Here is a 24,587-nt window from a genome sequence, read left to right as displayed (position 1 = left end):
TTAACACATTACGCAGCACATTACTCAGGATGCTGCATCAGATATAAAATCCTTTATGAGTCACCATTAGTTAGAACATTGGGAATATCATCAAAAAGGGGGAGAAAAAACCCACAGCAACATTCATAATATGTCAAACAATTTGGAAAACATTGCATAGTGATTTTCAGGCAATCTTCCCCTTTCAGCATCAGCAAGGAAAAAATGACTTTGAACTTCATTGTAGTGTGAGAAACATCTAACAGACATTCCCAAGGAATTCTGCATTGACCACCACAGTTTCTTCTTCTTCATCGGTGATCACTCGTAGCAGAGTAACATTGCCTTCTATAAACATGGTTTTAACAATGAGTCCGTAAGTGACTGTAGAGGCCAATCCTTCCACAGTAGGGACATAGGTTTCCAGCTAGTTAACTGGTGGAAACAAAATTTTAATTTGTCTTGTGCCAAGTTTCATGTCATACTAGTGCCAGGTGAAGATGCTTTTATTTAGCCACACATTCCAACACTTACTTTAACAATGGCTTTATTCTTTGCTGTTGGAATTTGTTTTCTGTGTTTTATATTTCCATCATGCTTTTATATATCTATATCTCTACGGTCTTTTCATTCAGATTGTTCAATGCCCTCATAGTGCTTCTACTATAGCAAGGCCACGGGGGTTAAAACAGAAAAGGGAAGTGTCCACTTTCATTGCCTCTGTGCTGGCAGAAGCCTTTCCAACACTTTACTTTGAAAAATCATTGGTATTATGATCTATTTGCCGGTAAATAGATGATAATTGTATTAGGACTTAAACTTGGAGGCTATAGGATACAACCCTTGTTGTTGTTGTTTAGTCGTTTAGTTGTGTCCAACTCTTCATGAGCCCATGGACCAGAGCACGCCAGGCACTCCTGTCTTCCACTGCCTCCTGCAGTTTGGTCAAACTCATGCTGATAGCTTCGAGAACACTCTCCAACTATCTCGTCCTCTGTCATCCCCTTCTCCTTGTGCCCTCCATCTTTCCCAACATCAGAGTCTTTTCCAGGGAGTCTTCTCTTCTCATGAGGTGGCCAAAGTATTGGAGCCTCAGCTTCACGATATGTCCTTCTAGTGAGCACTCAGGGCTGATTTCCTTCAGAATGGATGCGTTTGATCTTCTTGCAGTCCATGGGACTCTCAAGAGTCTCCTTCAGTACCATAATTCAAAAGCATCAATTCTTCGGCGATCAGCCTTCTTTATGGTCCAGCTCTCACTTCCATACATCACTACTAGGAAAACCATAGCTTTAACTATATGGACCTTTGTTGGCAAGGTGATGTCTCTGCTTTTTAGGATGCTGTCTAGGTTTGTCATCGCTTTTCTCCAAAGAAGCAGGCGTCTTTTAATTTCGTGACTGCTGTCACCATCTGCAGTGATCATGGAGCCCAAGAAAGTAAAATCTCTCACTGCCTCCATTTCTTCCCCTTCTATTTGCCAGGAGGTGATGGACCCAGTGGCCATGATCTTCGTTTTTCTGATGTTGAGCTTCAGACTATATTTTGCGCTCTCCTCTTTCACCCTCATTAAAAGGTTCTTTGATTCCTCCTCACTTTCTGCCATCAAGGTTGTGTCATCTGCATATCTGAGGTTGTTGATACAACCCTACAAACAATTAACTGGGGTTGAGTCTCATTGAATTTCCCAGTGGGCCTGCACAAGATTGCACTAGAAGCGCAACTGTTCTGATATAATTATTATGTCTTATTTTGTTATGAGTATTTTATATGTGTGTGTAGAAACTGAAAGTACAAGATGCTGTTTAAATGCATATCTTTTTTGAGTGATATAACATGGTATACAGTAGTAGTATTTATTGGCGTATGAATTAACATACTGCAGCAAATGTCAATTTATTAATTAACTATGATATTAAATTTCAGTTAAGTTATATTAATAATTATATTTACATATTACTAAGCATATTACATATTACTTATCACAAAATCACAGAACTGTAGAGTTGGAAGGGGTCCCGAGGGTCATTTAGTCCAACCCCCTGAAATGTGGTATTCCAGGTATAGTGTGATCAAGGCAAAATAAAGCAGTACTATTACTTCCCTTTATCTGGGCACTATACTTCTGTTGATGCAGCCTAGAATACCATTAGCTTCTTTTTTACTGCTACATCACAGTGCTGACTTGTGCTACACTTGTGGTCTGCTAAGACCCCTAAGCCCTTTTCACATGTACTAGCCATAATGTGCCCTAATTTGCAGGTCTGCCATTTAGCTATTTTAAAGATCTCTAGGCCATCCTTCTAAAGCACATATGAGGGCATTGTACAATCTGAATGAAAAGACCATAGATAAATAAAAACATGGTGAAAATACAAAACAAATTCCAACAGCAAAGAATAAAGCCATTGTTAAAGTAAGTGTTGGAATGTGTGGCCAAATAAAAGCGTCTTCACCTGGCACTAGTATGACATCAAACTTGGCACAAGACGAATCAAAATTTTGTTTCCACCAGTTAATTAGCTAAAGCTTCAGCTGATTAATCTATCAATAAAAGCTTACAGGCCTAAATTAAATCCCATTTAATAAAAATTTATAAAGGCATTTATCCCATATAGCCGGGTTCACTGTTCTCAAGATAAGTAAGTGTGACTGTTTTAAAGAGTTAAGTGACTCAAATGTGCCAACCTTACAGTCTGGTCTATCAGCCTTTGTGGTCCTCAAAAGGATTATGGATCTTAAGATCAGCAGCAGTTGATGTTGTTGGTTCTACTATCCTCAGAGATGTTGGGAAGGGCACTCCAAGAGAGTGCTTTTTCTGTGGCAGTCACTAAATTAAGGAAGACTCATCCACAGAGATGCGCTTGGAATCTTCTGTTTTCGTCATATGCTGAAGATGCACCTCTTTACCATGCCCTTTGACAGGTAAGGCATTTTGTTTTGTGGGACTTACCTCTTCTGCTGAATTTATTTGTTTTGTAATTGCAAAGGCTCTATTTGTTTTTAAAACTGTATCTTCTATTGTCTTAAACTGCCTTAGGATCTTACGCTAAAGAAATCTTACAAATACAAAAGTACACTTTGCAGCCTTCATCCCAAATCTATTTTGCCAAGCTGAAAATGATTTTTTTAAAAAAACAAAAACCTTACGGGGATTTTTAAAGGGGATTTTATTTATTTTTAAGTAATACACCGTTTTCTGTAAAAAATATGGAATTCAAGATAATTTACATGATTCATGAAGACAACCGCCATATAAAAAACAAAATATTAAGCAGTAGTTAAATAAAGTTATACATATATCAGTTATCCAGAAGAAGAAGGGAAAAAAAACAGGCTAAATCCAGTCAAACCATACTAGACAGAGAAACAGCAAAAACAACAAACAAAAAATCCACAAGAATCTAGATGCTCAAATACTAAAATCTCAGATTCACAATGCTTGGGAGGAATGCCCCCCATGTTTTGAGGGGCTACAATAAATATCTGGTACCCATCTGCCTGACCTAAGAAGATAAAGGAGAAAAACATTTACAGTAAATATTATGTCAGTTGCATGGCAGGTTCACATAGCAGAAAGCAGTCCTTAAATAACTGAGTGCCAGACTATCTCCAGGTCAAAAGCAGCAACTTGTTTTGTGCCTGGAAACCAATGAAAATACAGGGACTCCCTGTTAGGAAGCTATTTAAATGTTGAAGGGCCTAGGAGAAACAACCTATTGGTCCATAAGAAAAGTGGCTTAGAACACATAAACTCTTCCTTCTACTGGACAAATGGTTAGCAGGGAAGAGAATATATGAACTGAGTTCAATCTTCTGAACTTGTTGCAGCTTCCTCCTGTGCTTGTAAACCTCTAGATTGTGGCCAGTACCACATGCCTAGCCAGATCGCTTAAATACAAGAGACTGTATGCCACACTGCTGCCTCTTGATGGTATAAGCTGCCTTTTCATGTCTTTTGCACAAAGTACCTTTGCTGGACCAAAAGCAACTGCCTGCCAGTTTTCTCAGAACTTAAATGCTTATTTTGCCTGCCCAAAACAGAACCTGGACCTTCACATTTGTATGTGCAGTGTTGCTGCTTGTTTTTCCGGCCCCGGGGGCTAATAAAATGAGTGACAATGCCTTGCGGAATGCCCCACCCCACCTCAGTGGAAGAGGGCATTCTGCTAGCATCAGAAGTGGGGGTGGCGGGGGCACAGTGCAAAAAAACGGGTGGGGCGCAGGGGTTGGCACATCCTCATTTCATCTCAGGTGGTGAAATGGGTCAGACCACCCCTGCATGTAATTCTCTTTTAAGAGGAAACCCAAGCAAACATTTCCTTTCACTCTATTCAATCAAACGTTTGAGGGATGAAAGGGGCAACTGAGCTTTCATGAGGTGATTATCCAGAACTAGGGTAGAGATATATGACAAGGTCCCATGATACGAATTAACTAGTGTTGTCCTTGGCAGATGTTCCTTCTTTTGTAATGTATTGGCCATATTAGCAATCTGTTGCTTAAACCCACAGAAGAAAAGGAACAACAATCTATGCATTTATTCATATCCAAGTAACCCCAGAGGAAAATGCGGCCCAGCTGAGTGTTCAACATCAGGCATATACACAATGAGCAAAAATAGGTGGTTCGAAATTATGCTGCCAAGGAATGACATCTTCCAGGGAACTCAAACCAGCCTCTTCAAATTCTGGCAATCTGTGGTATGAAAATAAATATAAGGAAAAAGAAAAGCGAAGTTTGCCACCTACTGCCCAACAGCATAATAGTAAACGCTCGCATAGAGTTCGCTCTGCATTTCTGAAAGTCTACAATTAGTCTTTTTACAGAATGTTATACACTTTCATGTCCTGCCCTGCACCCTCTCCCCCCCGCTTCTGTCCCTGAGAATAACAAAGATTTCAAGTGAATTAGTGAACTCAGGGAATGCAGTTTTGATCAGTAGGGGATCCTCTGTTAACTACAGCTGGAGCTGTTGATACTAGCATTCATATAAGGTATTTAATGCCTGCTCACACCATTTGAATATGGGCATATGCAGATGGGAATTGAATTGCAGGTCTATTTATTTTATTTTAGTTTTTGGTGATGTGCAATGATTTGAAAATACTTCTTGTAAAATGAGTTACAGTGGTACCTCGGGTTACATACGCTTCAGGTTACATACGCTTCAGGTTACAGACTCCCCTAACCCATAAATATTACCTCGGTTTAAGAACTTTGCTTCAGGATGAGAACAGAAATCGTGCTCCAGCAGCGCGGCGGCAGCAGCAGGAGGCCCCATTAGCTAAAGTGGCGCTTCAGGTTAAGAACAGTTTCAGGTTAAGAATGGACCTCCGGAACGAATTAAGTACTTAACCCAAGGTACCATTGTATTTTCCAAATGTTCAGAATTCAGCATAGCTAGAAGAGGCTCTAAGCCCTCAAGTTTTGAATTTTGCACTGTAGGTTTTAGATGTTTACAAAAGGCACTATTTTTATTATGGCACAAGCTTTCGTAGGCAAGGTTTAATTGAAAGTGCAATAGCAGTTTTGTTAAAGCATATGCTAAACTGTAGCATTATTTTTATTCTTCCATAGTTTTTCTTCCATAGTTAGTTATTCTTCCATAGTTCCATATTTTTATTCTTCCATATCATAGAAAGTCAGCACAAGCCAGATACCTTAGTACTGAGCTAGTTAACTGGATCCTGTCTGGGTTGTTCAGGCCTCGAGTTCAAGCGCTCTTTGCCCTGCTGTTCCATTGTGCACAAAGCTAACATCTATACTAGGATTTTTGGTGGAGGTTTGAGTATGCAGTTCCCCATAGCAATTGTTACTTTGTACATTAGGTATCAAAGAAGAAGGCAACTAAGATATAGCAACTAAGTCTACTCCTGATCCATGGAAAGCCATGGGACATTATCTGAATGAACCATGAATACAAAGTCTTTTAAGATATTCATTATCTCTGATTTGAGAGAAAAATCAGTGGAGCATAGTGGCCCATTTGGGAAAGCACACTTTCCTACATATCAAAATCGGAAGAAGATTTCTCCCTCATTTCCTCCTTTGATCACACATTTGGCAAATGAGAGTTAGAAAGGAAATCTTGGTAGACCAGCCTCTGGATCTTAAATACATAACATGGGTATTAAGGTTCTGTTTGGTTCAATGGAATTTACTTCCAAGAACTACAACCCCCATGCACATGCAGAGCTCTAAGCACACGGAGGCCTTCTTGGTCCATTTTATGAGTAGGGGCATATACGACATGGAAAGCTTCTTTATATGGAGAGCTACATTTGCAGAATAGTATATGAATGGGTATTTGGATCGTCCCGTCCATATATATGTAAATATACTTACTGAGGGCTGATTAATACAACCTTTCTCACTTGTCAAGATGTATACTGACATGGAGTGGTAAGACAGTTGGGCAATTTTACCACATACTCAGATGGAAATTTTGTGATTTTGGCACATCTAGCGAATCAATGGCAGACTCAACTACAGCATGGACCAAGTCAGCCCACGTCCCAATACATAAGGTTCACCTTACTCAATCACAAAGAAATGCTGTATTGGATGTTGATCAGGTTTCCATAACTTATTCAAACCAATGCCCTCCACCCCACCAATTAAGGGGGGGGCAGAAATAGAGATTCCATAAGCATTCAAGAAAGAGGGAAAGTTATTTTTGCCAATTTCCCCTTCCCCCAGCAGTCTCCTGAAAATCTGCTTTGAGGGGGGTGGCAGAGAAGGCTATAGGGAAAAAGTGAAAATCAAACATCAACCTCTTCTGCCTTCTGTAAGAAGCAACCTCTGCTAGACGGCCATCAGAAGGAACCACTCAGCTCATAAAAGACCCGCTCTGCATCAAAGTTAAAATCTCCATGTTACAAGACAAAGGATGCCATTGGGGAAAGTCTTGAGGAAATAGTAAAGGACTGGCTGAAAGGACTAACAGAACTGTTGGAGAAGATGTAAACAAATATAAGCACGCTATCGTCATCTAAATATCACCACACTCTGGATAACAGTGACAAAAAAGCCTATGAAAAATATAGTATTCATCAATTGTTCAGTTTGTGAATAAAGCATCACTTAGTTTGGACTAACTTTTACTGTTTTTTGCCAAGCAGAAAATTCCTCCTAATTGTGTTGTTCTTTGATAACAGAACGTATGAGGCAGACACTTTTTAAAATAGGAAAACGAAACTGTAAAAGCACAATGGTTAGCTGACAGCCTCAGAGACAGCATTCATTCTGTCATTTAAGAATTGATTAGATTGCTTTTGACAATGTCCAGACTGCTCTTTTTGTCTTTTATTGCTGCAGTGTTTTTCAAATCCTCTGCTGTCCTCTTACTCAACATGACAACCTCCAATCCAGCACTTTCTCATTCTTATTCTACCTATTTTCCTGTATAAATTTGACCCTGTGATCCTGAACCATGCAGGCTGAATTGCAACTCTTTCATCGCTTACTTTTTTTCTAGGACAGTCACTGATCTTACTACTGCCTACTGGTCTGTCAGTGAGGTGTGTGTGTGTGTGTGTGTGTGTGTGTGTGTTTTACTGCAATACTTCTTATTATATGAGTTATTGTTTCTTTTAAGGTTACAGTGGTACCTCTGGTTGCGGAAATGATCCGTTCCGGGATGCTGTTCGCACCCCGAAAAGTCTGTAACCAGAGTGGCGCTTCTGCGCATGTGTGAACCACGCAGAACGCTTCTGCGCATGTATGAATGGCACAGAATGCTTCTGTGCATGTGGCAAAACCCGGAAGTAAACACTTCCAGTTTTGCTGCGTTCTTAACCCGAAAAAACGCAACATGAAGCGTTCGCAAGAAGAGTTATGACTGTATCACCTAGAGAGTTTTTGTGTGTATTTACATGCTGTAAACCATGCTGAGGACTCTTCTGAATTATGCTGACAGGGTGGATCTCACACAAAAGCAACATAAACATGGGAGAGCAAATGAAACATAAATCTATACCTCCAAAACAATAAACAATGCATACAAAAAGGAAAAACCTAATGAAGACACAATGTATTATCCCACTGAAAGGAACAAACCTATGGGAATCCCATTTAAGTGTTATCACAACAGCAGTTTGTTCATGCTTCCAGATTGCCACTGCTTATCTTCCAAGGCAGCCAGATCTCAGTTACTTCCTCAAATCCAAGTTTTCTCTCCCCCATGCCCCATTGTAATCCAGTACATCCCATGAGGCAAGTTAGCCAGCCAGCCAAAGATGCTGATAGGTCTTTCTGTCACTTGAATGTGGGGGAGGAAAAGGATGTCACTAGTTAATGAACAGATTCACTGTCATTAGCAGAGGCTAATGATCACCATCTATTTGTAGAAACGTTTCCTGATCACAAAAGAAAGGAGGAGAACACTGAATCTTTGCTAGAACTGAACACCAAATGTGAAACATTAAATTATCCTGGCAAGTCTTCTGTAGGAGCAAAGAGGGTAAAATTTGGACCAATTTTATTTGCCAGCCCAGCCTTGCAAATTAGCTCCCAAAAAATTCCTGAGTATGATGCACACCATAAATAAATACCATACAAAACCTTCTGCTCCCCGATCCCAACCCATATCTGCCCCTTTGCTACACAAAGCAGTACAACTGCTGAAATGCATCTTTTTTTCTACAGGAGAGGGCCTTCTGGCCTTGTTCACATGTAATGCTAAGCACAAGAAAAACCAACTTTTTTTTAAATACACAACGAGGGAAAAGACTTACTGTGATTGCATCTGCTGTGGTAATCCGGAGGGTTTCTGCTTTAGTGTAAAAGTCATCTGAGCCATGGGATTGACCTTTTGTTGGACCTGAACCTTCTTTGAAAAGGTCTGCTGAACAGACCGCTGAGGAATAGGCCATGGTGGAGTCACAGGGCCTGGTCCTCCAGGAGAAGCAGTTTCTTGCTTACTAGCATCCTCACAAGTGCTGCCTTTTGTCCCAGGTTTACACACACAAAGCTGTGGTCGCAGACACATCCCTCCATTTTGGCATGGTGGTGAGCAGTTAGCTAAACAAAGAAGAGAGAAACAAATGGAACAATTAAAATCTCTTCACAATACAATGTGAACATTATAGGATTTTGAGGCAAAACTCTTATCCCTTGATTAACCAAGAGGCTTATCAGTGGTAGAATGCCTGCAGGCCAAATTAGGGGTCCAATTTGGCCCATGAGGCTGTTCTCCCCCCCAATAAAAATGCCCACCTGTCCCACACCTAAAGTACGCTCCCAATTGCTCCTTGGCAAGAAAGGTTTGCTGTGTGCACCAATTGGGTGATGAACATTTGGAGCGCAAGCATCACGTGGATTGGCTGCACTGCAGAGTTTGGTATTGGGGACTCTGTATTACAGTCAGTCCCTGCCCATGCTATAAGTACTGGTCAACTGATTGGCACTTACAGCAAACCCCAGAGGGAAATGTTTCCCTTGACCATGCGGTCTGAAATCAAACTGGGGAAAGAAAGCACCTCACCTGATGTCATGGTGACATCAAGTAGCTCACAAGTGGGCAGCCGCACTCACCTGTCAAAGTAACCTGTAGGGCTTGGGAGAGGTTAAGACCCAGCCTGCCAGCCAGATCCACTCCCCTACCCCTGAGGTAAATGGTGCAAACTGGCAGAATATGAATAGGGTTTTGGGTTTTTTGTTGCTTTGACTATGGAGCAGTTACTGATGTAGGTATTTACTGCTACACATAATACGCACAGTTTATTTGTGCTTGGCCCTCACCTCATGCTTGGCCCTAAACCAATTTGATATCTGGCAGTAAACTAAGAACGTCTACAGGGAGACGATCCCCTTTTCACCAAACTACAGACAAAATCTTCATACAGATTATTTTCTGCAAACAAATACTTCTCAACATAAAAAGGCTCATGTTATCTTCACACATTAGTGCATATTCCCACAAGGTCACTATCTCATTTAAGGAGGAAAGTATATCATTTAAGAAAGAGAGGTTTTAAAAGCTCAGTCTCCTGTTCCCAGTAAATTTGGTGTTGTTGATAGCTGGGACACAAAAAGCTCTGTAAATCCTTAGGAGGCTAAAAATCTTTCTGACATTGCTTAGAGATGCCTAGGGCTGTTTCAAACGTAACTAAATTTGCATGTTTGCCATTGATAGCGGTGGGGAATGGTTTCGCTTGGTAAGCCCTAGGAAATTCTATTTTGCTGCCCTTGTATATGCAGTGCAAGGCCCACAAAAGTTGTTGCCCACAAATCCAAAGCAGCTCACCAGCCATTTATGCACAGCAACCCCCACTCCTACATCTGAAGTACAGTATATGTGGATAGGTGAGCCACTCAGTAAAACAGTGTTGAGGACTAGTAACTGTTGCAGACTTTTGCGCAAGGGTATAATAAATATCAACATGGACATTGAGTCACTATGAAAGTGGCTTAGGATGCATCTGGGAAAGGCAAATGAGAACTGTGTTTAACAATTTTTTCTCCTACACACAATTTATTGACAGTAACCATTCAGTAAATAGATGTCGTCCTGTGAAAAGGCATGGGGGTGAGGGTGTGGGAGGGAGAGAGCTGAAGACAAAGCTATACAAATCTTTCCCACATTTTTGTTTGTTTTCACTCTGAAACAAAAAAAGTACACACTCCAATACACATCAAGTGAATTTCCCTCTTTGAAATCAGTTCCATACAGTCAGTTAAGTTTGTGAGCTGCCTTCCATCTGGACTGAGAACCAATTGTTATTTCCAAAACTCAGATTGCTTTCAGATCACAAACATATATAAAACATAACCTCAGTGTTCTTTTGTCCTCCCTGACTCAAGGGGCCTTTCATAGTATATAACATACTGTGGAGAACTGTCTATGTCAGACAAGCTCTCTAAGAGCAGCCTAACACCTGCTAAACCATAACAATTAATTCGAGTGAGAATAAGAGGGGATTAGTGCATTAGCATGTAGTTGTTTTGGACACAAGTTCCATTCAAAGTTCTTCTGAATCCCCTCTAGCTAAGGCAGACAGGGCTTTGGCAAGCACTTATGTTTCAATCTGCCACTGGATCGCTTACCCCAGAACATTTCCATACCATTCCATCTACAAATAATAGGAATATATATTTGTATTTCACCAGTGTGGGTGATTTTATATGCTCACTGAAAAATCAACTATTGATTTTATGTCATGAACCGCCCTGAGATCTATTGGTGAAGGGCAGTATACAAATTTAATGAATAAAATAAATAAAGTAAAATAATCACATTCAATGCCTTAGGGGGTTCTGCACCCATGTGTAGTCATATTTCCTGGCTGTTCAAATATAAACTCATTTTTTTTTTTTGTCTCACTCTCATCTTTTAAGCATGTTGTGGAAGACTAGTTCCTTTTAAATATATTGTCATGTAAGCATTTTAATTTTGGGGTATTGCTGATTTTATCTTATTTTAATATCTGTTGTTTTATTTTACTATGCAAGTCATTTTGAGGCAGAGTGCAAAAAAGTGATAATAACAATAGTAATGATTCCCTCTGCCGCCATTCAAATTCAATGTGCTGCCCTCCCACTTCATGCCTGCCAAAACTCATGACCAGTTCCAACTGGTGCCCTCAACTGTCACTTCACCCAGAAGATTGCTCAATAATGTAGAGTTGGAACATCCGGGGACTGTGGGGAGGCATGCGACTTATTTCCTCCCCCGACCCCCCACCCTCAGTTTCTCTTGCATCTGCTGCCAGAGCCAGAGGATACGTGAGACAGAAGAAGCCCAGTGGGCAAGCTTCAGCCTGTGAGGCACTATCTTCTTCTGGCTCTTTCAACAAGCAGTTCCAGGCCAGAAAATTCAAGTGCAGAGTGAAAATTTGGAACACCAGAGACCTAGGGAGAAACGTATGCACACCTTTCCCATGCCCAGTAACTATTATGCAATTATCTAATTTATTAAATTTTCAACATAGTGTAAGCCACCTCGAGACCTTCAGTTAGTAGGTGAGTGTAAATCCTTCAGTTAATTACGGTAATTAATTTGAGTTAAGGTATTGCAAGCTGCACTGAGGATTCCAAAGTGCAATTGGGTCTCAGAGCCTTGCCTCAATTTATCTATCTCAGCCTGTGGGTTCTTCTCTCTTCTGGAGAAGCATGAGCTGAAATCTTCCCTCTATTGGCACTTTTCTGCTCCAACATGCTCCCCTAGTACCTCCCTGTTGGTCTCAGACTGTACCAACTCCAGCCTCCCTTGGCTGCCTCTGCAAACAATAACTCTGGCTTTGTGTTTTGGTTTAAGAGATCAGCTTCACTCCAGCCCAAATCTGATAAGGTCTTGGCAACATTTTAATCCATCTTTCATTTACCCAAGTTAGTATAAATATTCTCAACTGGGTTACCCATCATTCCCAGCATATCTGAAAATAATTATACTTGACATTCGCAACTGGGTGGAGAAAACCTAAATACATGTTGCTGGGAAGTTGGCAAAAGAATTAAAAATAAAGACTAGAACTCAGGTTAGGTTACTGCAGCACTATATATTCATATACAGACAAACGCATATATGTAACAAAAAAAGGAAGAGTTTATTTTTATTATAGTGAAGACAGATAATTTAAGATCCAGGTTAGGAGGTGCAAATAAAGGATGAAATGTGAGGGAATGCTGCCGTAATTTCCCAAAGTTACAAAGGAAGTTGATGCACAGATCCCGAAGACATGTTTTGTGAGATTCATAAAATCTGTACAATTTTCAGACACGGGAAAAGGTCAGACACTTCTGTTTCCATTTGCTTATGATCTTGTGGCTTTATGATATTAGTGTACAAACATCACACTAAGTCCAGCCTTGAGGATCCAGACACACCAGCATTATGGTTCCTATTTGTTCCTAGTACTTATTGAATCTCAAACAAAATACATTTACTGGGACTGTATAGAAAAAATACATCCAGGCCAACTGCAGAATCCAATATTACAGTTCAGAAACCTTTTTACCAAGAGCAAAAGTAATTTACATGATCCTCCCAAATGTTAAATGTCAAAAAATGAGCATTCAAATAAAAACCCTCCCTCACTTATGATAATGACAAAGGGGATTTATGAACATTAATGGATTTTCTCCAATATTTCCCCAAATAACTAAGAAAAATTATTAAGCCTAACTCTTTCCTGAAAGGCAGATGTTTATTTAATTATAAATTATATGTTAGCTATTAACCCCGCAGCCAGAATCATACTTTGGTTAAATCCATGAAGTTCATCCAGTTTTACATATGATGACTATAAAACACTACACAGTTTTCTCCTCTTTTATCATCTGGCTTCAGCACACAAACAAGCAGCAGGATGTCCAATTCACATGTGAAGGGAATAAATTTGAGTCAAATTGCTTTTTATGCAATCACTGGCAGCAGGTGAGAAAATGTTGCATTGTGTCATCATGGCAATTTCCAGCTGCCCTTCCATTGAAGTTATAATAGCAAACAGTATCAGATCACCAATGACAAAACGCAAGGCTCTAGATTTAGCTCAGGATAAAAAGGATTTTACCCCTTGTGCCTATAAAAAACACTATATATATCCACACACACACACACACCATCCAGTAAGGCAAGTTACAGAAAGCAAAGAGTAAGGTTACCGTAACTTCCATCATAGAGCTTCAGTATGCGGATGACAACGTAGTGTGTGCACGCTCAGAGGATGACCTCCAAACCATCCTAAATATCATTGCAGAAGCTTACGAAAAGCTTGACCTATCACTCAACATCCAAAAAACCAAAGTGCTGAACCAACAAGTACAAAATAACCCCTCTGCAGCGCCACAAAACCAACTCAATGGTGTAACATTGGAAAATGTCGATCGCTTCTCCTATCTAGGCCATTATCTTTCCACAAGGGCCAACAATGATGCTGAAATCCAGCATCGCCTGAGCTCTGCGAGTGCGGCTTTCTCCCAATTGAAGTGCAGAGTGTTTGAGGATCAAATCTAAAAAAATGTACTATAAACACTGACAACTGGGAAACACTGGCCTGCGAGCGCTCCAGTTGGAGAACAGCCTTTACCAAAGGTGTCATGGGCTTTGAAGACACTTGAACTCAGGACACAAGGGAGAAGCGTGCCAAGAGAAAGGAACACTTGGCAAATCCACACCGTGATCAACTCCCGCCTGGAAACCAATGTCCCCACTGTGGAAGGATGTGTGGATCCAGAATTGGCCTCCACAGTCACTTACGGACTCATTGTTAAAACCGTGTTTATAGAAGACAATCTTACTCGGCTACGAGTGATCACCAAAGAAGAAATAAAGTTACAAAGTGCTGTTATATTAAGGTTGTACCTTATTAACAGCCCAATTCAATGCATCTTCTCTAAGAAGTAAGGATGAAGATCTCATCAGCAAATTCCTCTTAAATACTGTATCTGGGGATCTCAGGAGCTAACACTCAACAGCAGGCCTATACAGAGTTTGTCTGAGGCGCAGGGCAGGAATCTTATTAGAATAAAGTTATAAACTCAACGCGGGTGGCGCTTAGGGTTAAACCACAGAGCCTAGGACTTGCTGATCAGAAGGTCAGCGGTTCGAATCCCCATGACGGGGTGAGCTCCCGTTGCTCGGTCCCTGCTCCTGCCAACCTAGCAGTTCGAAAGCACGTCAAAGTGCAAGTAGATAAATAGGTACCGCTCCGGTGGGAAGGTAAACGGTGTTTTCGTGTGCTGCTCTGGTTCGCCAGAAGTGGCTTAGTCATGCTGGCCACATGACCTGGAAGCTGTACACCGGCTCCCTCAGCCAATAAAGCGAGATGAGCACCACAACCCCAGAGTCGGTCGCAACTGGACCGACTGGTCAGGGGTCCTTTTACCCTTCTATAAACTCAACTGAAAAATCAGCTAGTCCCTGGCAATAAGTCGTTGACCAGCTTAGCCTTCTGAGGCCCAGGACAAGTGTACCCAGCTACCCAACCCCTTTTGCATGGGCCTGCCCAACAGAGTTAGGAAAAGAGCATGAGGATACAAACCATAATAAATAATGCTGCAACTGTCTCAGGTGTCTCCACTCCGTCCCCCTGGCTATATATTACTACTGTGCCTTCTCTGAACTGTATTGCACTAATCTTCTTCCATCCCCAAAGCAGGCAGCAGTGCCTCCCACACAAGCGAAGCACAGAAACAAGTACAATTGATGCTCCTTATTTTCCTCAGTGTTGTTTCGTTTGAGCACTTGCTTGGGATTTCACTGAGGCTTACTTCCTTGTAAGTGAGAATAGGATCCTATACTCACTTACAAGGAAGTAAGCCTCAATGAAATCAACAGGACTTAATCCTGCTTGTACCATCATAATAATATCTAGGCACCATAATAGGATCTAGGCACCATCACAAGAGGGAGAGGAAGCAAAATGGGCAGCAGAAGGGACCTATCTCACCTCTAGGGAACTTGTGAAGTGAATTAGTGTATGCCTCTTCTCCCACGCTCCCCTTTACTTTACGTGGCCCGCTAGTTCTTACTACTTCTAGGAACGAAGCACTTTGTGGTTGCCTAGAAACTGTGCAACATGTTCCCAAAGATGAAAGCCATTATGGGTCATGGAGTGGGTTGTAAACGGCTGCCTGAAGACTTGTAAACTGCAGCTGCTGCTCTCAGTTACCCCTGAAATTGCGTGTGCTGCAACCTGGATGGTATAAGGGTGACTTAAAGCTTAAAACCCTCAATGAACCTGCCCTGCTACATACATTACTAGATGGTTAACGTAAGCATCTATATCAGATGAACTCTGATACCACTCAGAGGTCATGGTTCTCAGTTACAAAATAAGCAGCAGGCTTCTAAGTCACAGCATGAAATACGAATCCATTCATTTGAAGAGACATACAGGAAGATATAGCACAGAATTTACACCACAGAGTCTAATCATGTATTCCATCCCACAGGCCAAATAAAGCTAGCATTGTTTTTTAAAGGGGCAAAAGGAGAATTAGAGCTATCAGAATGCTAATAAATAGGAATAACTGGTGCAGGGGCACATAAAATTTAGCGTATTTACTTTGAAATGTCCGAGTTGCTATTGCTTATACAAAATGGCAATAAAACCTCATTTTAAGAATGTAAAAACAGAGCCCTGCTGGATCAGGCCAGTGGCCCATCTAGTCCTGCATCCTGTTCACAATGGAAAGTCTACAAGCAGGATGTGACTGCAACAGCAGTCTTCCACTACTGCAGTTTCCAGCAGCAGATATTCAGAAGCACATGGCCTTCAACAGTGGACAAAGAACGTATCTATCCAGGTAGCAACCACTGATAGCCTTAGCATTCATTTTCTTGAACTGTCCAAAATATAGTGATACATAGCAATGTTGAAAAGGAAAGAGTATCACCCCGGCCCCAAGAGGTGCTGGGATAAAACAGCTCCTTCTACCGCCAATGGGAGGAACAACAAGCAACACCCCAGCCCTGTGAGGCACCAGGGTGAAATCACCGAAGAAAGAAGGTAAGGCGCAGGCAAGTCTCACCCACAATATACCACTGGGTGAAGGCGCCATAAGGCTCTGGACCTTAATATATTGTCTAGGAGTGGTTCATCACCCAGGCCTACTGTCCATGGAATAATCAGGAAAGCAAGCATGACACAAAGCAAAAAGCAGGCATGTCCCTCGCAGGTTTGATGCAAACCATACTTTGCAAACCAGGACTAGAAACCAGGACTGGTCTGCAGGCAAGCACAAACCATAGCTTGCCAGTTTGGATAAAAGAGCAAACCACAGCTTTCATCAAACCAAGAAGGGAATCACAGTGCAAGATTGGAAGGAATAGTTGGAAATGCATGAGAACAATGGTTTGGCCAGGTTCGTTCACATAAGGTCATATCATAGTTTGGCATTATGTTTGGGTCAGACTATAATGTGTAGCTTGCAATGCATAATTGTTCAAGCTGCAGTGATAATTCCTTTTACCTCTGTGGATAAAAATTCCTTCTGTGTGGAATGCAATAAAATAGCCAAATTTATTTTGAGACTATATCCCTGCATATACCGGCTGCAAGGATATGAAATAATTCCACCATGTGCAATTAATCCTTAACTTCAAGTTCTTGTGTTAAGTTTATTTGAATAACCTAGCCCCCTGTGCAATCACCGGATCAATCTCTTTCTCAGTTATTGTTAGTACAGCAGTGTAAGTCAGGGACAAATGATTTCTGCAGTTCTGAAATCTCACTACTGAAACAAAGAAAAGAAAGAGAACCACAATAAATTTATTTGCCTGATAAATTCAAATTAATGTGAACTCATCCTCTACCTGCCAGTCACATCCTTTATCTCCCTGGATCTTGGCAGCCCTCCTGCCAAAGCTACCTGTCTACTCCAACAGCACACAGCAATTCTTACCTCAAATGCTAGACAATCTGCCGTCCCCTCTTTTATCTTGGCCTTTACTAACTGTTTTTGTTCACTCTTGTCCTCCACCCATCACTATTATAGATACCTCCTCTGTGTCTCACTCTCCTCAGTTACTGTAACTCTCAGTCTTCCAGCTCAGCTTTACAGTTTTTAGCTTCCCTCTTTGGTCAATACCACTCCATAATTTCCCACTGCATAAAGATAAATGAATGCATTCTGCACGAATTAAAAATGGAATTCTTACAGTTTTGGGGTACTATCTCACCGGTGGACTAATACCATATCCTTTATTTCAACACTTTACTTTGGAGGGGGGAAAGCTCTTTTACAATTCTTGCATTATCAGAGGCTTTAATATTGCAGCTATCTTGATCTTCTATACAGACATTGTCCTTGCCATACTTAATCTTGTGCCCTAACATAACAGAAAGTTTTCGGATTTGAACAACACAGCACAATATGAATCTTCGGCTCTCTGAAGTTATAAATAAAAATGGCAAAGTGCACAAATCATATCCAAACTGCTACTGTAACATTTCAGGTGCCTAGAAACACCAGAATTGCTATACTGGATCCTAAAAATTATTTCATTATCCTGATGCAATTGTTCTCCAATCTCTGCATACACACATAGTACTTTGCAGTGTGTTACACAAAGGCAAGTCTTTGGCTAATTAAACAATCTATGGATTTTTATAGTGCGGTGGGGGGTGGTATTTTCGTTTGTTACTATGTTATGTGTTTTTGTATTGTAAACCATCCTGGGATGAAGGGCAGTATATAAATTTAATAAATAAATAAAAATAAAGCTTGCATGACTTGTGACCCAACAAACCATACGTTGCAAGTGCTTAACAGCACGCCCCCTGCTTTTGCAATATATGGGTCACCACTATATATAATTGGTGGGCTTGACATTGCTGAATGGGCCACAAGCTGAAAGGGCCTGCACTAATGTCAATCCGTAAATAAAAGGCAATGAATCCAACACAAACTCTCCTCCCTCTTTGCTGTGGCTCCTATGTCAACCTGGTTTGATCAGGCTATATTTCAAAAAAGTAAGCAATGCACTAACACCTTGTCTTATACTCACTACACATAGGTTCAAATCCCCTATTCAGTCTGCAGCTTCAACAGAAGATGACAGTATGACAAACTCAGAGCAGGCCTGTTTTATCTTTTTCATGTGGTAACCACTTGAAGCAACTTTGGCACGGTGCCTTCTCCATGCCAATGCCATAATGTGTCGAGGCAGGCATCTCATTAATCTTAAAAATTGTACTGGGGAGTTTCCATTCCAGCACAAGAAACAGAGACTGCTGGTGTGGAAATCTTTGTGCTGGTTGGGGAAAAAACCCCACATTATAAACAGCTGCATGTTATGACAACTGCATAGAGAATATACCATATACAGGATATTTCTAACAGCTTCTGCACTATAAAGATAACACATAGACAGGCTTCTCAGCTGACCCATGACAACACACACACACACACACACACACTTCCTTTTCCTCATCAGCTCTCTCTGCCCAAGGCCTAATTCTACACATTAATTTTTGAATGTCATCATTATTTTCCTGTGGTGAACGTTCCTTCAGAATTTACAGCCACAAGGTATTTATTACATTCTGCAGAAGCTAAACTTTCCAGTGAGCCTCCACTGTATGGTGAATATTAAAGGAAAATGCTCGCAGCTTGAAAAGTGTGAGAAAATGTTATCTCTTGGTGGTGTTGCGATGTAAAAAATGATGGCAGAATCTGTTCTACAGAAGCCTCGTTCATACTTTGCTATTTACATGTAGACTCAATGTGTGGGAAGGAGAATGGGGCTACGCCTGACAGCTCCAGCATCACATGTCCCAGCCCCCCAGCCCTGACACCCATGCACTCCATGGAACTTCAGTAAAGTGGAACCACCCCCCACACAGGTACATATGCATAAGCTCCCCTCTACATATAATCTGTTGAATACATGGACATCAAGAGGCTGAACCAGCAGACACTCTCAACTCTCCTCTCCACGTACTGGTACCTGCCCCATTATGCTTCAGGAGTGGAGGCTGCTGATTCAGACCCACTATCTCCTATAGATTCAATGAATGAAAGGTTAAATTGTCTAGATGATCTTTGGCCTTGAAGGTCAGAATCTATCTCCTCACCTTCCAGCAGTTTCCATCTGCCTTCCTAGTTTTCCCAATGTGTGGGGAGAAACCAACTTTGTAGGAAATGGCAAATTTTATACTCCTTTTTTCATTCAGTAGTAATGGTCACACACACCAAGCCCCCTAATCCAGGGCTCCACTAGAAAATTTCTAATCATGAACAATGAAAAATGGTATTATTGTGTTTGGAGAAACCAATGCAATGCATTTTCAAGATTTTGCAGCTGTGGAAAAGAAAGGGATACTCCTAAGTAAGGCCCAATAAACAGATTCCTTAAGAAGGGCTGGAAACCGTGAACCACTAGCTCCTCCCAACCGGTGAAACATTCAACCTGAATGTTAGCTTAGATCTTACAAGAATGTACATCAAAATGCAAATGTACTGCTGTAATAACACAGGCATCAGTAGCAGATGCTCAGACTAATAAAATCATTGTTTGTTACACATTAAAGATGGATTATTTGTTGTCTGGGACAAAACGGAATGCACTACATGACAGTTGTCCTCAATAAAACTATTTCTACTTCCATATGCATACCAGGAGTCAGACATTCTATCCAGAATTTATTGCATTTGTTTCCATATGTAAATGTCGAAACAAACAGAAGCATTTATTTCAGTCTATGCAAAATGAAGGTCTGTGTGGGACATCTGGAGACCAGACCCACAATGGCTGCTTTAGCTGCACAGGCACAGACTAAAACTACACCCTGCACCAGCCAAGTGGGATACAGCCAACCAGCTCTTGCCTACCTGCCACATATTTTCCCTTGGATCGGGCTTTATGTGCTCTACAATTCCACGAAAACTCTCCACAAATACCGAATTCAGTATGGGTGTAGAATTACCCTATGAATCTAAGCCTATCTTGAAAAGAAAAGGTATCTTGAGCCCTTCTCTTTCGGCAGCCCACTGCACTCCCAAGAGGCAAGGTGACTGCTTTGCCTCCTTCCAGTTCAGCTTAGAAGCCAAGTGGGTTGTCAACACTCAGTCCTTCCTCTAGCAGCTCACTGTATTTCTATGCTGGGCATAGGAAGACCTTTCCTCCAGACTGGCTGCCAGTGAAGGCAAAGAGCACATCATCCCTTCTCCGGCAGCCCATACTTGGGGCTCAGGGGGTGAAGCCCCAGCCTTCACTTCCAGCATAGAAACCAAGCAGGCAGGTATCTCCCTGTTTCTGCACTGGAAGCACTGGAGGTGAACTTCCTTCCTGTACATCTAGCACCGAAACACACCAGGCTGGTGGCAAAGGGATACAGCAACCCATGCTTCTGCGACCAGCAGTAATCAAGACTCAGAATCAGAGGCTGTGGTCTCCTGATTAAGAAGCCAGGCAAAGTTCCAGGATCTGAGCCAGCTGCTGGGCATTCTGCCTGAGCCTGTCAGACAGGAGCAAACAGAAGATACTCCCATACCACAAGGGCAAATATGGCCAGAGCCAAGACCCTCACAAGCATCTTTTCCTGAGTCCAAGGACCCAATACTTCCCACAATACCTCACCAGTCTAGCAGGAAGTGCCCCAGGCTATGGAACTGAGGAGTGCCCATCTTCAGGTCAGAGGTTTGTCCTTAAATTCTCTACAACAGGGTACTCTACAAAAGGTACTCTAGAAGCTGAAGCTTGAAAAGGCTGTCTGCTCTCAACCTCTGTTGGAGCAAGTTGCTCACTCAGAGCTATCCGTGGTCCTGACCTGCCTTGCCCCAAGGGATCTGGTATCAGACCAGAACATGACAGACATACAGCCTGATTTCTATGCTGGAAACATAGGCCAGGGCTTCGCCTACTGGATGTCTAGCACAGAAATCTATCAGGCTGGCAAGAGAGACACAGACCATTTCATCCCTCTACTGCCAGTTCACTGCACTTCTGTGTGAGACGCACAGGAGGCTCTTCCTACATGCTCAGCATAGAAATGGAGCAGGCTGGAAAAAGAGGCAGGCAGTGACCATTCCTGGTCCACAAAAATGTTTTCTGTGTCTGTAATCTACTCATAAGAGAAGCTGGAAAAGAAAGCAGAGGGTGCTGTATCCATACTTCAAAAGCAACTCTTTTGAGTAAAAAGCAGGCAGGTAATTTTGGAGTGCTAATTTAGAAGGCCGCCTTAATGAATTTAAAGTGGGTAGGCTAAAATTTCTAAAATCAAGAGCTGCATGCAAAAAAAAAAAAAAAACCAACAAAAAAACCCCCACCACACAAACCAATTCAGGGGGCAGCGCTGAGGCCACCACAGAAACAGTCCTGCTTCTTGCAGAGGCTGATCTGGCAAACATGCAAGATGGAATTCAGAGCAAGTTGCCACTTGCAGATCTTAACTGACAACAGAGGATCATACACAAAGCTGTTCTACCCTGAATTCTCAAGCTTATATGAAATGATTGCAGGCTAAAATTAATTGATATTAATAAGGAACCTTAATCTGAACATGATAAAACTACTAAGCCCTGCAGGGGGGGAAATACACTGCACTGTGTAAACAAACAAAACAGCCCGGTGGAGAATATAAGCTATTTCAGTTTTATTTGCTCTGTAAATTACTTCCCCTTATTTTATGCATAGATTTAATTCATATAATGAAATCAGAATATGTTCCCTTACCATGCAGGTATGACACAGGGGATTTCCTGACAACACACACATGTATGGGTGCCTCAAGCCATTAGCTGGCCACACAATGGTAGACCTTGCAAGGTCCATGATGGCTTTATTTATTTATAGAGTTGTATCTAGCCTTTCAGTCAAATTATCCTCAAGGGGGCTTACAATGGATCGATATCACACACATATACTGTACATGAAGAAGCCCTCACAATCCCGCAGGTGATGTTTCCCTTCAGTTTCGTAGTCATGGGGCAAACTGGTAGTTAATCAGAAGGGGGAAGCAAGCTCCTTGCCTTTGCTCCTTCCCTGGACAATATTTGGGGATAGATGGGCTGGTCTCCTTCTTGCTGCAATATTTTTTGCCATGATGGAAGCCACTGCTTAAGGAAAGAGATTACACTGCACACATGGTTACTTACGTTTGGTGCACCTCTGAGAGCCAGGAGCTTTGCTCCAGCCGTGACAGCACTGCCCTCCACAGACATTCACCCTGCAGCAACAGGAAAGAAAGGAAACAATTCACCACAGCCCCTCTTATAACCTCGTCAACGGCCAGGTGCAGCGCTCTCTAAATCCAGCTACAAATCAGTTGCACACTTCTCCCCCTCCCTTCCCGCCCCCATTAGGGAATGAGGCCCTTGCAAAAGAATTGCTCCTCACCTCAATGCAGGGGTGAGATGGGAAAGAGCTGAAAACTAGAGAGAAGTAACATGCTAAAGGAGGAAAGACTCAGCAGACACCAGCTCACTGTAATGAATGCTAGGAGTTGGCAAGGAACAGTAAAGTTTAAAGCCTGAGGGAGGGCAATTATAAATGTTCTAAATAAGAATAAGACACTCATTGTTCTTTAGCACTCCAGCCTCAAGCTCCTAACAGATGAAAATAGGCCTCCTCTGGCTTGTTGTGCTCCCTAACAGGGAGTGGAGAGCTTTCTTTATCTGTAGTTACCTCACTTTCATTACATGTGACCTCAAGGCACATCCCTCTTGGCTGCATAAGCATGAAAAAGCGTGCAGATGTCCAAATGTCTCTGTTGTTTACATTCTCATCACCTTCCCAAAGATTAGGCCCTGAAGCCAGCCATAATCGGTGAAGAGCCACAGCAGGATATCCAAGGAGAAAGGGAAAGAAAGCCCTAAAGACTTAGCACCAAGACAGCTGAAAGGATCAAGGTCAGATTCAGCCCTTTCCAGGCTTAAACAGGCCATATTAGGAGACAGGTTTTGAGGTACCATAAAAGAGTAGCCAGTCGTCAACATGCAACGGGCACTCATTTGGGTTTTCTGCACGTGTTGACAAAATTCATTGGGCCATCTCTGTGAAGGGTGCCATCCATATAAGCCATCTTGCTCAGTGGCTGTCAAACCCTAGTACCTAACAATCTCCCTCGTGGAGTTTTCGCCTGCGGTCTTACCCCAATACCTTTGCTGCAACCTTGTCCATTTTCTAGGATACCTCTCTTGTGAACACATGAAAAGGTGAGACATACTTAACCATCTATTGCTGCGAATATGATCTATGTGACAAAGTGAAGCCATTAAACGACAAGGGCCAACAGGGTAGAATACTGAATAGTTACTGCAGAAGGAAAATGGCAGAAACAATTTCAATAACCAGGCCTTATGGAACATGTAAAGTTGTAATAAAAAGGCCGCCTTTAGGCATGGCACAAGGTGCTGCCATACCTGCGATAAGCCCTCACGCATCAGGTATTAGTGATAAGAAATTGCAGGGCAGACATTAAGAGTTCCACAAATGTTTGGGTCTAGAGCCATTTAATCAGCTAAATGGATCAATTTTTTTAAAAAATTAAACTGTCTAAAAAGCATCCAGGAATAATCAAGCAGCAAATTTTTAAAATAAAAGTCCACTATTTTTAATAATGTACAAGAAATTTATTTTTAATAGTGTACAAGACAGGTGCTATCCTAGAAGAGTTATTCTCCTTTCTCACCCACACAGAAGAGAGTGCCTCTTCTAAATGCGGCCTGATGTAATCCATGGAAGCATTAGCAACAACATGAAAAAGGAAGCTGCTTCAGAACAATTTATTTATATGCACACACAAAAATCACAATTAATTAATTAAGATGTCTTTAATTGAATGATGGCTCAACTTTTGCCATGTGTATGCACTATTGGGCTGGCAGCTGTTTCCTAATGATCAGTCAAATACTACAATGGTAATTTCAAGGATTCCATCATTCTTTTATGATACGTAACTTCAGAAGATGCAAAAGCCTCTTTTCTACACTGACTCATGATTTGTATGATGCCTCCTCAGAAAGTGCCAAAGCCTTTCGGGGAGGGGTAAATGTACAAACAACTCCCCATTTGTGCAGGGGTTGTGTTCCAGGTCATTGTACATGTCAGTAGTCAAACATAAGCCAGTTCTGCTACTGCCCCCTTCCGGGGCCAAAAACAACACACGTGTTGGTGGTCATACGTCAATCGGACACATGCAAAATGGTCACCACCTGTG

At 41.7% G+C, this 24,587-nt stretch overlaps 1 protein-coding gene across 12 annotated transcripts in view; it reads right to left on the bottom strand.

Annotated features, from left to right (window-relative positions):
- The window catches only part of LTBP1 (latent transforming growth factor beta binding protein 1), a 177,022-nt gene that overhangs the window by 150,141 nt on the left and 2,294 nt on the right, over positions 1-24,587 (bottom strand). For 11 of the 12 annotated variants that reach the window (XM_083604175.1, XM_083604180.1, XM_083604181.1 and 8 more), the window contains exons 2-3: positions 22,525-22,595; positions 8,718-9,003 (exon numbers count right to left, since the gene is read on the bottom strand). In XM_083604175.1, coding sequence (XP_083460301.1) covers positions 8,718-9,003; positions 22,525-22,595 — 357 coding nt within the window. Of the gene's footprint in view, positions 1-8,717; positions 9,004-22,524; positions 22,596-23,053; positions 23,203-24,587 lie in introns of those variants that run through there. The other variant, XM_083604178.1, reaches the window with a different exon arrangement.

Source organism: Podarcis filfolensis (assembly GCF_964270895.1).
Source record: "Podarcis filfolensis genome assembly, chromosome: 3".
NCBI lineage: Eukaryota > Metazoa > Chordata > Lepidosauria > Squamata > Lacertidae > Podarcis > Podarcis filfolensis.
The sequence above is the reverse complement of the archived record's forward strand: the minus strand, read 5'-3'. Positions and strand labels throughout refer to the sequence as shown.